General features: G+C 46.7%; 1 protein-coding gene across 7 annotated transcripts in view; it reads left to right on the forward strand.

The window, feature by feature from the left end:
- scn8ab (sodium channel, voltage gated, type VIII, alpha subunit b) overlaps positions 1-12,583 on the forward strand; it is a 99,185-nt gene that overhangs the window by 53,873 nt on the left and 32,729 nt on the right. For all 7 annotated transcript variants that reach the window (XM_088633492.1, XM_088633491.1, XM_088633495.1 and 4 more), the window contains 6 exons: positions 1,251-1,386; positions 1,890-2,128; positions 4,149-4,322; positions 5,987-6,343; positions 6,830-7,300; positions 11,504-11,621. In XM_088633492.1, coding sequence (XP_088489618.1) covers positions 1,251-1,386; positions 1,890-2,128; positions 4,149-4,322; positions 5,987-6,343; positions 6,830-7,300; positions 11,504-11,621 — 1,495 coding nt within the window. The remainder of the gene's footprint in view (positions 1-1,250; positions 1,387-1,889; positions 2,129-4,148; positions 4,323-5,986; positions 6,344-6,829; positions 7,301-11,503; positions 11,622-12,583) is intronic.

Raw genomic sequence — 12,583 nt, forward strand, 5'->3', positions numbered from 1 at the left:
TTACCCCCATGTTAGCAGCTTCAGTGGAGTCGGGGACTGGGAATGGGACTGAGTTTGAGGAGAAGCTGAGTGAGGAGAGCAAGTGTCTGTAGAAGTGCTTGGAAGCTGGTTTCTGGATTTAGCCTGACAACATCCTAATCTGATTGTACAACATGACGTAGTGCAGTTACCTCTCAAGGCTGGTCTGTCTGATACATTAGCTTCTGGGGCCACGGGACCCATGGGGCCACTTAGAAATCGCAGTGTGGATCTGTTGCAGTTTTGTGGATTCTAGAAAAGATGGAGCAGCAGGTGGTATGGCTCTCAACTCCTAGAACCTAGTTTCGATTCCAAATCTTGACATCTGTCCTGAATTGGGGCTGCCTTCATTGTGGAGTTTGCATGTTCTCAAGGTGTCCTGCTTTCCTCACACTTCCCAAAGAAACACTGGCTAGGCTGGATGAGCTATTCTAAACAGCCTCTTTCTCTGTCGACCTGCAATGAATTGCCCTTACCCAGATGGCCTTTCTTTGCTGTCTCCATGTTGTGACGGAGGGCAGGTGTTAAAGAGCAACTGGATGCCGACTCTGAAACAACTGCCAGTTCCACATTGCATGGAAATACACTAAGGAAGATTGATTTTGATTTTTTTAGACAATAGATTAGGAAAAAAAGGAATCCCTCTTTTCTAGGTGTTGAGTCTAGCAGGGGAGAAAGTTGTCTTACCGGTTGAAATATGTGATTCACATGGGCCTGTGCTGTGCTGGTTCTTATCAGACACTTCCTGTTGAAAACAGTGTAGCAGGTTGTTAAAGAGGTGTTGCTGCAGGCACACCTGGGGATCAGACAGCAGGTTCTGTTATGGTTCTGGAAACCTCAGGTCTGGTCTTGCGGTATCACAAGGCTACAGAAGACCCTCTGGTCTGTGAATAATTTGCACATGGCTTTTTGTGTTTCCTGCAGACTTCTGAATGAAAACCGTTATATCTCCCATGTTCATGGTCTATCCCTTTGTCTTCCTCCGTCCAGTCTGTTTGTTTCAGCCTCGCTATGCCTCTTTGCTTCCCTGCACCCGATCCATGCTGTGGTAATATACAATGTCAGTGATATGGATATCCACCCCTTACCCACACTGGCTTTGTTTGGTTCCTTTGCTGTTGTGTGTGTGTGTGTGAGGGAGTGGGTTGATGGCTCTAGACTGGTGGTGAGCTCCCTGTACTATGTGTGCCTTCATCTCCACGGTTCTCACTGCCTGTTACTTCCCCCCACAGCCCACCACAGAGGTGGAAGTGAAGAAGAAACACTCAGCGTCCCTCATGGTGTCTGTGGACCAACTGAACACCTCCTACGGACGCAAGGACCGGGCCAACAGCATCATGAGCGTCATCACCAACACGCTCGTGGAGGGTACCTCTTCTGTTACTTCTCCTTTTCCCTCTTCCTCTGAGGGATCAGTTTTAATTTTTGTTCAGTTTGCCAAAGTTCAAATCAAGCTTTCATTTGACATAAAAGTCACCGGGTCACAATGAAATACCGCAGAGGCTGGGGCGTGTCCAGAGCAGGAGTCAGGGACCGAGACATGGATCCATTGGTTCTGGTTTGCTGGTTCCAGCACATTGGGTTGGAGAGTCAACCAGTGCAGCGCTGGTGCTGCACTATGCTTTTCGTGCATTCCCCGTCAGATTTGAAGCTGTGTTTTTCAAGAAATTTTTTTCAAGAAGTTTAACTCATGTTGTTTGTTGAGCTAAGATGCAGGAAGTGGTGATTCTAGGTGTCTAGAAATAGCCACCCGGATCCTCCTCATCCTTCCCATACTGTTATAGCATGCTTGTTCTCAGTCCTGCCACCTTGGTGGCATTTTGCTCATCTGTCTAACCACTGTGCGGCGGGGCCGCCCTTCTCTTTTGCAGAACTGGAGGAGTCTCAGCGCAAGTGCCCGCCATGCTGGTACAAGTTTGCCAACACCTTCCTGATCTGGGAGTGCTGCCCGCTGTGGGTGAAGATCAAGGAGATCACCAACCTGATTGTGATGGATCCCTTTGTGGACCTGGCCATCACCATCTGCATCGTGCTCAACACCCTCTTTATGGCCATGGAGCACTACCCCATGACAGAACAATTCGAGCACGTCCTGTCTGTGGGCAACCTGGTGTGTACAGGGGGTGGGGTTGGGGCGTGGTATAGGGGAGGGGAGGGGAAGTGGTCCATGGGGGGGCGGGGTCAGCTGGCAACATCCTGAGTGTTCCAGGGAGGTGGAGGGGCCAGGGGCATCTTTTGATTCATTATTCTATCCCGAAGCCAGGGCACCCTGTGACAGCATAGTTCGAGAAGGGAGCTATGGGGAGCTAAGGGAGCATAGGCTGCAAATGAACAAGTAAAGGTTTATTCCATGCTGAAAAGAAACAGAATCCTGGAAAAGAAGTTCTGAAAAGAAACACATAATCACACTTGAAGAAGGCTCCACAGATGAAACGCTGTGTTTCTCTTCTTCTCTTTTCAGCATGGAATAAAGTTTTACCTGTGACAGGATATATTTCACTTTCACCAACTGGCACCAAGGATCTCACTTTTGCTTTATTTAATTTTAAGGTTTCACAACTGAAATGTTTTCTTCTTCCTGCTTTTCAGAGTATAATTTAGCCTTTGCTTTTCCCTTTTTGCACACAACAGAGGCTGATGCACTCTACACCCAAACCTCTGTTGCACCTTTTGAACCCCTAACCTCTATGCATCTAATTTAGGATGCATGCAGAAATCCTGTGTTTTATTACACACTTTGAGAATGATTCCATCCTTGTTAAAATTACCCTGATTGTCGGAGCTAAGTTTTATCCTCAGGCATTTGTGTTTTACGTTGAGAATTCCTTGTTCGGGAAGAAGAAAACAATGTGTTTTTCCAGCTATCAAGGACTAATTGTCTAAGAAAAGGAGCGCTTTTCTGATTAACATATTAGTAGTAGGGTGGCACAGTGGTGCCATGGTTAGCATTGCTGACTCGCAGCACTGGTTCCCTGGGTCCAGTATGAGTTTGTATGTTCTCTTTGTCCATGTGGGTTTCCTCCGGGTGCTCTGGTTTTCTCCTACAGTCCAAATACATGCAGGAAAGTTAATTGGATTCTGGAAAAACGGGTCCAGATGTGTGCTCTGCAATGGACTGGTGTCTCATCCAGGGTGTATCCTGCCTGCCTTGTCCCCGTTGCTTGCTGGGGTAGGCTCTGGATGCCTGCAACTCTCTATTGGATAAAGCGGTTAGGAAAAGGATGGATATTCTTTTGGGATGGATATAAATTTGAGGAGAAAATACAGGGCAGCTGGTTTCTACTTTTACTCAGGTCTGTGTTTCACTGTTGATCCTGAAGGACTCCTTTTTTGTGGAAAACCTTTTAGGATTTTGAATATTTTCTATGGATTCTCTTGGTCTTCACTGTTCTAGACTCAGGAATGAGATTATGAAACAAAACAAAACAGAACATCATTTTGTTTACCAATTCTTGAGTATATTTTCATTCACAGCTGAAGATATAATAATGTATGTGTTACTTAAATTATGCACTTTTCTTGTAGTGGGTATATCAAGTGTTTATTATAATGGGATGTGTTTCAGGAATATGTGGAAATTTGCATCAGTACATCTTTATGAAATAAACAGCAAAATATATTCTATAAAAACAGCTCTTAAATCCACACACTTCATTACAAGGACAATGTGTATTTTTGTTGAGTTTGGGGATTAACAATTGCATATTGTCTATTGTATTCCAAGTATGTCCCTCTCTCTGAGCTCTGTGTTTGGAGCAGAATGTGAATTTTACATTGTCTCTTGTGTTGGCCTCTAGTCTCGATGCTAGATTTGTCTTATTTGTCTCACTGAGCTGAAGGTTGAGTGAATCAATAAGTGAATCATCTGGGGACTCGTAAATTGATGCCCTTGATTGACCGAAAAGATTCATTCAAGAAAAATGAATCAGTCTTGAAGCGCACAGTTCTGTTTGCCAGTGTGATCTGTAGTTAAGTGAAGGTGTTATATTTTAAATGGTCGCGTGGCCTAGAACATTTTGTGTGCGGGAATTTAGAGGTTACAGTGTAGCCACACAAGTGTGCAGCTAAGAGGGAATACAGGACGTCACTGTGCTGATTTCTTTGTCTCTGTCATTTTTTTCACATTGCAGGTATTCACAGGGATCTTCACAGCGGAGATGATGGCCAAACTTATCGCCATGGACCCCTACTACTACTTCCAAGAGGGCTGGAACATCTTTGATGGCTTCATCGTCAGCTTGAGTTTGATGGAGCTGGGACTGGCCAATGTGGAGGGGCTGTCTGTGCTGAGATCCTTCCGATTGGTAAATAAAATGAAACTCCTGGCTCCACTAAACCCCCTGATTTTCTTAGTTTTCTGATGGAACTGTGGTATGGTGGTTAATACTGCTGCCTTGCAACTCTGGTCCTGGGGTCCATTCTGGACTGAGGATCCTTCTGTGTAGAGTTTGCATATTTTAATCTCCTTAGCAATTAGTAGTAAATATCGGTTTTCCTGCATTTTACCATGCTCTTCTAATTTGTGTATTACACTGTGGCTGAAAAAGCAACCGATGCCCTATAGCCCAAGCTGTTATTGAGATTACTTGATTTCTCCCAGCATACACACTGTGAGCTGGATTTGGTTGTGGATTCACCACTAAGGAGGACATGGATGAGAAATTTGGAACAGACAGCCTGAGGTCAGCGTTCAGCATGAATAGAAGTGGAACTGAGTGTACACTCCATTCTCAACTTGTGAACGGGTACTGTTCCAAAGCCCCATTCAGAACACGAGTCGTTCTTGAGTCGAAACAATGCGACTGAAAGTGATATCCCATTTCATTTCAAGGCTTATCACCATTCTTATTTCAGGATCTTATACATTTTGATCACTTTTTTCATGGAGTCACGGTGGAAAAGTCAAGTGTTACAGTTGACAAAACCACGGAGCCACTGAGTGAGCGACTCTCTGTAACCTGCAGCTTTATGCTGTACTCTTCTGCGATAGTAGTGATAGTAGTGAGCGAGCCATAGTCATTGTTCATACATTCCCAGCTATTCCACCATGTGGAATCCTTATTATTTCTAACAGAGACCAGTTCGTGCTCATATGTCTGGGCTGTTTGAATCTCAAGATCCCAGTATACTCTTGTTTTCTTGTATGCTCTGTCCCTCCCCAGAGAGGAATTGATTGACCTGTGGAAACCTTCCATTCATCCATTTTCTAGCAACTTCATCCAATTCAGGATCACAGGGGAGCCAAAGTCTATCCCAGCATGCAATGGGTGCAAGGCATGATATATCCTGGACAGGACCCTAGTCCGTCGCAGAGCACACACAAACACAAACACACACTCATACCTGTCCCGAATAACCTGCTAGCATGTCTTTGGACTTTGGGAGGAAACCAGAGCACCCGGAGAAAACCCACATGAACACAAACTCCACACAGATTGTACCACAGATTCAGAATTGAACCCAGGGCCTCAGCGCTATAAGACAGCAATGTTAACCACTGCATCACTGTGCCACCCACCTGTGGAAACCATCTTTGGAAATTGGTAAATTGCAAAATCAGTCTTGTGGTTGTTTTTAATTTTGGATTGATAGTTTCTGCTTTTTAACACTGTGTATTTGATCTATGAATACTTGTCTTTAGGAAGGTGACTGAGCTGTTTTGAATATACAATGGAACAGTTTTGAGTCCTCTTGTTTATTTAGTGAAGTCTGAAGTTCTTGGTTACAGCCGATCATGTATCAGGTTCTTTTTTATTAATTTCAATGACGGTGTTGTTTTTGTTATGTACTTCCCAATCAGTAGTCTGTTCTTGGACAGAATGTTAATCAAAATTCTTCAAGCCACTAATATCTGTTTCATCACCTTTCCTTTATCCCTTCCTCACTTCCTCCTCTTCCACTCTCCTTTCCTTATTGCATCTATCATCCCATCTCCTTCCTTTCGCACTCTCTCTCACCCCACTCCCAGCTGAGAGTGTTCAAGCTGGCCAAGTCATGGCCCACCCTAAACATGCTGATCAAGATCATTGGAAACTCGGTGGGAGCCCTGGGGAACCTGACCCTGGTGCTGGCTATCATCGTCTTCATCTTTGCTGTGGTGGGGATGCAGCTCTTCGGCAAGAGCTACAAGGACTGTGTGTGCAAGATCGCCGCAGACTGCGAGCTGCCGCGCTGGCACATGAACGACTTCTTCCACTCCTTCCTGATCGTCTTCCGGGTGCTGTGCGGCGAGTGGATCGAGACCATGTGGGACTGCATGGAGGTGGCCGGGCAGGCCATGTGCCTCATTGTCTTCATGATGGTCATGGTCATCGGCAACCTGGTGGTGAGAGACTCTTGCTTGACTTGTACTTTGCAATTTTTTAGCAATACCAAAAAGAATTCTTCTGCTCACAGTTTATCCAAACTTGATTGTGGAGAGCCACAGGGGCTTCTGATTTTAATTCAAACTTGATTCTGTTACTTAACTGAACGGCTCTCCAGGTCAGTGCTCTAAACTGGAAGTATGTCCCACTATTGACCGATGTGTGAATGAAACTGCTATCCAGTGGAGGCGTTTTCTTTCCCCTGTCCGTTAATTGTGACACTACGGATCAAGAGGAGATGGCCGATGGCAGGGTGAGGGATTTTCTAATCCCAGTGAAAACAGCTGTCTCCTCGGGATCGGGGGCTGCTGGGAGTGCTATGCATGCACATGGGAGAAGGTCAGGCGCTGCCCTCTTGCGTCTTGTCGTTTCTATTTAGCTCCTCTGCGCCTCTCAGCCGCTCTTTCCTCCATGCCTGGTTCCTCATCCCTTTTTCCATTCTCCAGGTGCTCAACCTGTTCCTGGCCCTGCTGCTGAGCTCATTCAGCGCGGACAACCTGGCGGCCACTGATGACGATGGGGAGATGAACAACCTGCAGATCTCCGTCATCCGCATCAAGAAGGGCATCACCTGGGTGAAGGCCAAGGTCCGGGTCTTCGCCACCACCTACCTGAAGAAGAAGGTGACCGACGAGGTAAAGCCTCTGGATGACATGTACGACAAGAAGCTGAACTGCATTGCCAATCACACCGGCGCTGACATCAACCGCGAGATGGACTTCCAGAAGAACGGCAACGGCACCACCAGCGGCATTGGCAGCAGCGTGGGCAAGTACATGATCGACGAGGACCGCATGTCCTTCATCCACAACCCCAACCTGACCGTGCGCGTGCCCATCGCCGTGGGCGAGTCCGACTTCGAGAACCTCAACACGGAGGACTTCAGCAGCGAATCGGACATCGAGGGCAGCAAGGAGGTGAGAAGGGGTGTAATTAGTTCACAATCACCTTTCCATTGGTTCCAGCATGATGATCCCCTTTGCATTGTTTTAAGAGTGTAATTATGTGAAAATGCACAAATCTCTTGCACACTGCACTTGCTGTTGTTTCCACAATATTAGAATTTAATATATAACCTAATGTAGTTTTCACGTACCTGCTGGAACAGCAGTATATGTATATTTTTATTATTTCATAAAGTAGTGGGTTTCTGAAGCCTCTCTTAAAACAATGAAAAAAAGCTTTGCATATAATAATAATAATAATAATAATAATTGCTTACACTTATATAGCGCTTTTCTGGACACTCCACTCAAAGCACTTTACAGGTAATGGGGACTCCCCTCCACCACCACCAATGTGCAGCATCCACCTGGATGATGCGACGGCAGCCATAGTGCGCCAAAACGCTCACCACACATCAACTATCAGTGGGGAGGAGAGCAGAGTAATGTAGCCAATTCATAGAGGGGGATTATTAGGAGGCCATGATTGGTAAGGGCCAATTGGAAATTTGGCCAGGACACCGGGGTTACACCCCTACTCTTTTCGAGAAGCGCCCTGGGATTTTTAATGACCACAGAGAGTCAGGACCTCGGTCTTACGTCTCATCCGAAGGACGGTGCCTGTTTACAGTATAGTGTCCCCATCGCTATACTGGGGCATTAGGACCCACATGGACCGCAGGGTGAGCGCCCCCTGCTGGCCCCACTAACACCTCTTCCAGCAGCAACCTTAGTTTTTCCCAATGTGGCCAATGTGTTTTGATTTTCCAGTATCCCTGAGGCTTGATCTCTTGAACCTTGTTTTTTTAACATTTGAGTGGCGGTGGGTTTTGGCAGGCTGGATGCAATTGGACTTGGTGCTGAAGGCATAAAAACAAAGGAGGGGAGGAGCTTCAGAGCGCAGTGAGGGGGAACTTGGTGAGCCAAGGAGGATGGTCAACTAGGGACCCATTCACTTGGGCTATTACCCACCTGAGTGCTGAACTTTAACAGACCTCACAGTAGTTTTGATTTAGACACTTTCATTGTTTTCTGTTCCTAAAGGTAAGAGGTCTGCCTGCCAACTGAAGTGTTTCTTATGGAACTTAAAATCTCCACCATTTGAGTAGCAAACAACCTGCCATGGTCCTAATCAAGCAGCTTGTTGGTTTAGTTAAGGATTCATGAGAGTCAAGAGCTCAGCTGCAGTGAAGACCAGCAGGTGTGGGGTCCCCCCAGGGACCGGGATTTGGAACCCTTGAGCTTCATTACAGTTTGAGCTGTGTTGAAGGGGGCCGATATCCTTGTAGTTCTTTTTACAAAGCAGAATGGATCTGTGTGCAACAGGAGCGCTCCTTCTTTAAACTTTGGGAACTCTGACTTCCCGCTTCTCATTCCTCCTCAGTTGTCGCATTGGCTGGACTCTGGGATTTTCGCTTGTCCTTTGCTTTATGGTCACTGGACAGAGCTGGATACCCCGTGGGAATTTCATCCTTCAAAGGGCTTTTTACAGACTAGCACCCGGAGTGTAGATTCCACTTACACAGACCAGCAGGCAAAGAAGCCTGGTATTTCAGTGTCTTGTGCTTGCTAGTCCATTTCAGGGAAAGGGTGCAGAGCAAGATCCATCGACTAGGGCGGGAATGCTGGGTAATTTATCTACACACTGCAGATAGCTGTGGATCTGTGAAGATTCCTGTGGCCCGCCCAGCTCCAATGGGACTGTTGCAGGCCTTCTGTAAAACTGCCAGAGAAATGGTCCATGATATCATCATGGAACTGGAGCTAGTGTGTTCTGGTGTGTTTTGACAGTTGTGGGCCTCTCACATTTGTCCCATGTGGTTTTTAAAATGGTGCCACTCCGAACTGAGAGTGCGAAGCCTCTACCAGCTGCCTGGAAGGCCAGTTGTCTGTGCAGAGAGGTGGTGAAACATATCTGGCAGCTATGCAGTGCTGATTTTTTATTCCATTTAGTTGCTTGTTTTTTGAATGAGTGCTTATTCTGAGATGTGGTCTCTGCTTTGTGGATGCTCCCCAGCATTAGGCAGTATCAGAATGCAGGCTGTGGCTCTAGCTGCCGGTAGTAATTTGTGGGCTAGAAATGTATTTAATTGAGGTGGGGGAGAGTGGCTTTGAGGTGTATCGATTTGCCTAGCGAGAGGATTTATTTCATTGGCTGTTTTTTGTAGTTTCTCCTGTATTCGCACATTCAGCTCCCTGATGCTGCAGATAATTTCTTCTCTCTTTTATTCTTGCTAATGCAAATTATGAGCGAATGTGGAAATGGTTTTGAGAGTATTTTAGATTGCAGAAGGGAGAAAAATTAGGTATTTTCCCAGGGTGCTTCCAGGCTGCTGCTGTTGCCATCAGAAAGGGCATTGATGGGTTTAACAGGAATCTAAGCAGAGAAGCCACAAAGGAGAAGGTGATGGAGGGGAGAGAGGACTGACACGCTGCTCACACACACTGCTGTATAGAGAGAAGCAGGGCGAGTCCAGAAATGCTTCATTAAGCAGGTGATGTGTCAGTGATGCTGGGTGCGGAGCTGGAAGAGAGGGGAAATAAATAGTGGAGAAATCTGAACAAACCTTATGTCTCTGTGAACATGTGCCTCCGAGCCGGCACGCAGGCCACCTTCACCCAGACTGGGGGGTGTGGAGCCTACCTGTGACACATGCCCTGCTGGGGCCAGTCTCTCCTGCAGCTCTGGTGTCCACCAGCTGGTGCGACAAGAAGGGAGCTGGCGGGTCTCCACCAATCATGATGCCCAAAGCTAAGGCTGGCATAAATCTGGGTTGTGAAGGCACCGGTCAGGCCAGTCAGAAGGCAGATATCTTGTGCTTAGGCTGCTGGGAAGGAGCTGGATTGTTGGGGCCAATGCAGGCAGCTGGGCAGTTAGGCAGGTGCTGCACTTCTTTGGCAGATGAAGAGGGTTCCCCTCCTATACATAGGATCCTCTGGGACAAAAAGGCCATACGGATACACGCACTTATGCATTGGGCCACTCTGAGTGCTCATTCAAGACTCCGGGACACCTTATGCCTTGAGTAAACAGATTTCCACTCTGCTTGCAATGATGGGAGAGGGGGAGGGTTCTGCTCGCCTCCCTCCCCCTCCTCCTCCTCTTATCTTCCTGCTGCAGGCCTGCTTGCAGAGTGATGCACTGGTGGCGACTGGAAAACTAACCCTGCCAAATCACACACTTTCCTGCCTCGCAAACAAGATCAGAACAAAACACAAGAGCATAGGGAGATACCTTTGGTTGTAACAGATGTGCTTTTTTATTTTCATTTTATTTTTAAAAATCTCAATCATAAGGAATAGTCTTTATTTTAGCAACAATGCTGGTTTTCAACCTACCTCTATAAAAATATATTAATCTCAGTGCACTTTATGTACATGATGCCTATACGGTGTGCATATCATCCGGGTACAGCATATTTCAGGATACATTCCTGGCCGTGTGCAGCTCCCGGCTTTGGGTTTGTGCCTTAGGCCACTCCCTGTCTCCTCCACGCAGTGGTGCAGAGTGCTGTGCGCCGATTCTGAAGCACTGCAGCCTCTGAGTGCAGCTCCTCTCAGAGATCACAGCCTCGTTTGTCTCCATCTCCCTGCTCAATAAATCATGAGGCTCTGACTCGGCAGCCCTGCTATTTACTTCAGCAGCTGCCGGGTAGTGTTTTCTATATCCTTGCATCATCCGTACATAATTCCAGCTGTGACCTGTACAGAGTGCACAGACTCGGCACGTTTGCGCCATGTAAGCATTTGTGTTAGAAAAGACGCTGTCAGAGTTTTTTTTTTTACCAAGTTCATGAGATGAGACAAAAAAAGCAACTGTAAACAGAGCTGTGAACCCAGTGGCTCCGTTTCCCTTTCCAGAAAGATGCCGGATCTTGGAATGCTTTAAGGAACGTACACTGGGCTGACTCTCAGAGCTCATGATGCACAGCTGTTTAATCCATTTCTGGTTTCACAAGCTGCACAAGCTGATAATTGTATCAACGAAGGGGGGAAAAAAGTATGATTTTTTTACTTCCATGTCTCAGTCAGCAGAAGACAATGCTAACAGGTTCCTGTTGTTGTGGTCAGAAATAGGGAGCCTGCATGATGGCTTAAACTGCTGTGCATTTGGAGTCTAACACCAAGCAGCCCCAACAGCCTGAGCATTGTTTTAACTTCCTTATTGTTCTCCAGCTGGACGACACCAGCTCCTCAGAAGGAAGCACCATTGACATCAAGCCAGAGGTAGAGGAGGTTGCTGTAGTGGAGCAGCCAGAGGAGTATGTGGATCCTGAGGCTTGCTTCACAGAGGGTAAGCCTGAACATACCAGTCAGGGGCTCAGCTCAGGCGACCTTCTCCTGAGCAAGGTAGGGTTTATAGTACACCAGGACAGGGCTGACTTCCCAAGACAAGCAGATGTTTTCATGTCACGTCAGAAATTATATGGATTTAAAACATGTTGAACTGACCTCTGCTGCCAGCTCCGTGGGTTCTGTGTGCTGAAGCCCCCTCTGTGTTTTTGCTGCTCTCACAGCAACTCGGTGCTGCTCTCACAGGGTGCGGCACTTCAGATCTTAAAACACCCTGGCAGCCTGATGGTGCAGCACATCCTGGACTGGTAGTTGGGGGTGGCTCCTCCAAATATGGAGAACTTGAACTCAAGACATCTCCTTTGAAGTGGCAGTACAACATCATGCTGATGTAGGGATACAAGAAGTCACAGCACAGTTCAACAAAAGTTTGAAACAAATTTAATTTGGTACAAAAAAGGCTCTATTCCAAAGAACACTCACAAAGTGCATCTTCCTGTAATGGACTACATTACAGGGGGTTTGGAATCTGAGTACAGCCCCATTCTCTCTCTGATATTACCATATTTAGGAGTGATCACTGCAAATTCATATAACATCACTTTATTAACCCTTTACAATTTCTTGCATTAGGAATTTGTCTTTTCACATACCCCAGCTTGCTCTCCATGAGACACACAGTTTTGGCGGGATTTGAACCAGCAACCTTCCAGCCACAGGCATAGATCCTTAGCCACAGAGCCACCACTCCACTCCAATATGAATCTATGCATAGATTTCCACCCATGGCACAAGATTATCCCCTCCTTTCAGTTATTCTGAAATGTCACATACTGTACAGCAGATGTCCGTGTTCCTGCAAAGAGCAAATGTAGAATGACCCCAGATCAAATTCTGCACTGACCTGGAAGTCAGAGTGCAGGCGTGTGAGGACTGAGCCCCTGAGCCCATTGTGCTCTCCGG

This window comes from Lepisosteus platostomus, chromosome 1 (genome assembly GCF_059453375.1).
Source record: "Lepisosteus platostomus isolate fLepPlt1 chromosome 1, fLepPlt1.hap1, whole genome shotgun sequence".
NCBI classification, from domain to species: domain Eukaryota; kingdom Metazoa; phylum Chordata; class Actinopteri; order Semionotiformes; family Lepisosteidae; genus Lepisosteus; species Lepisosteus platostomus.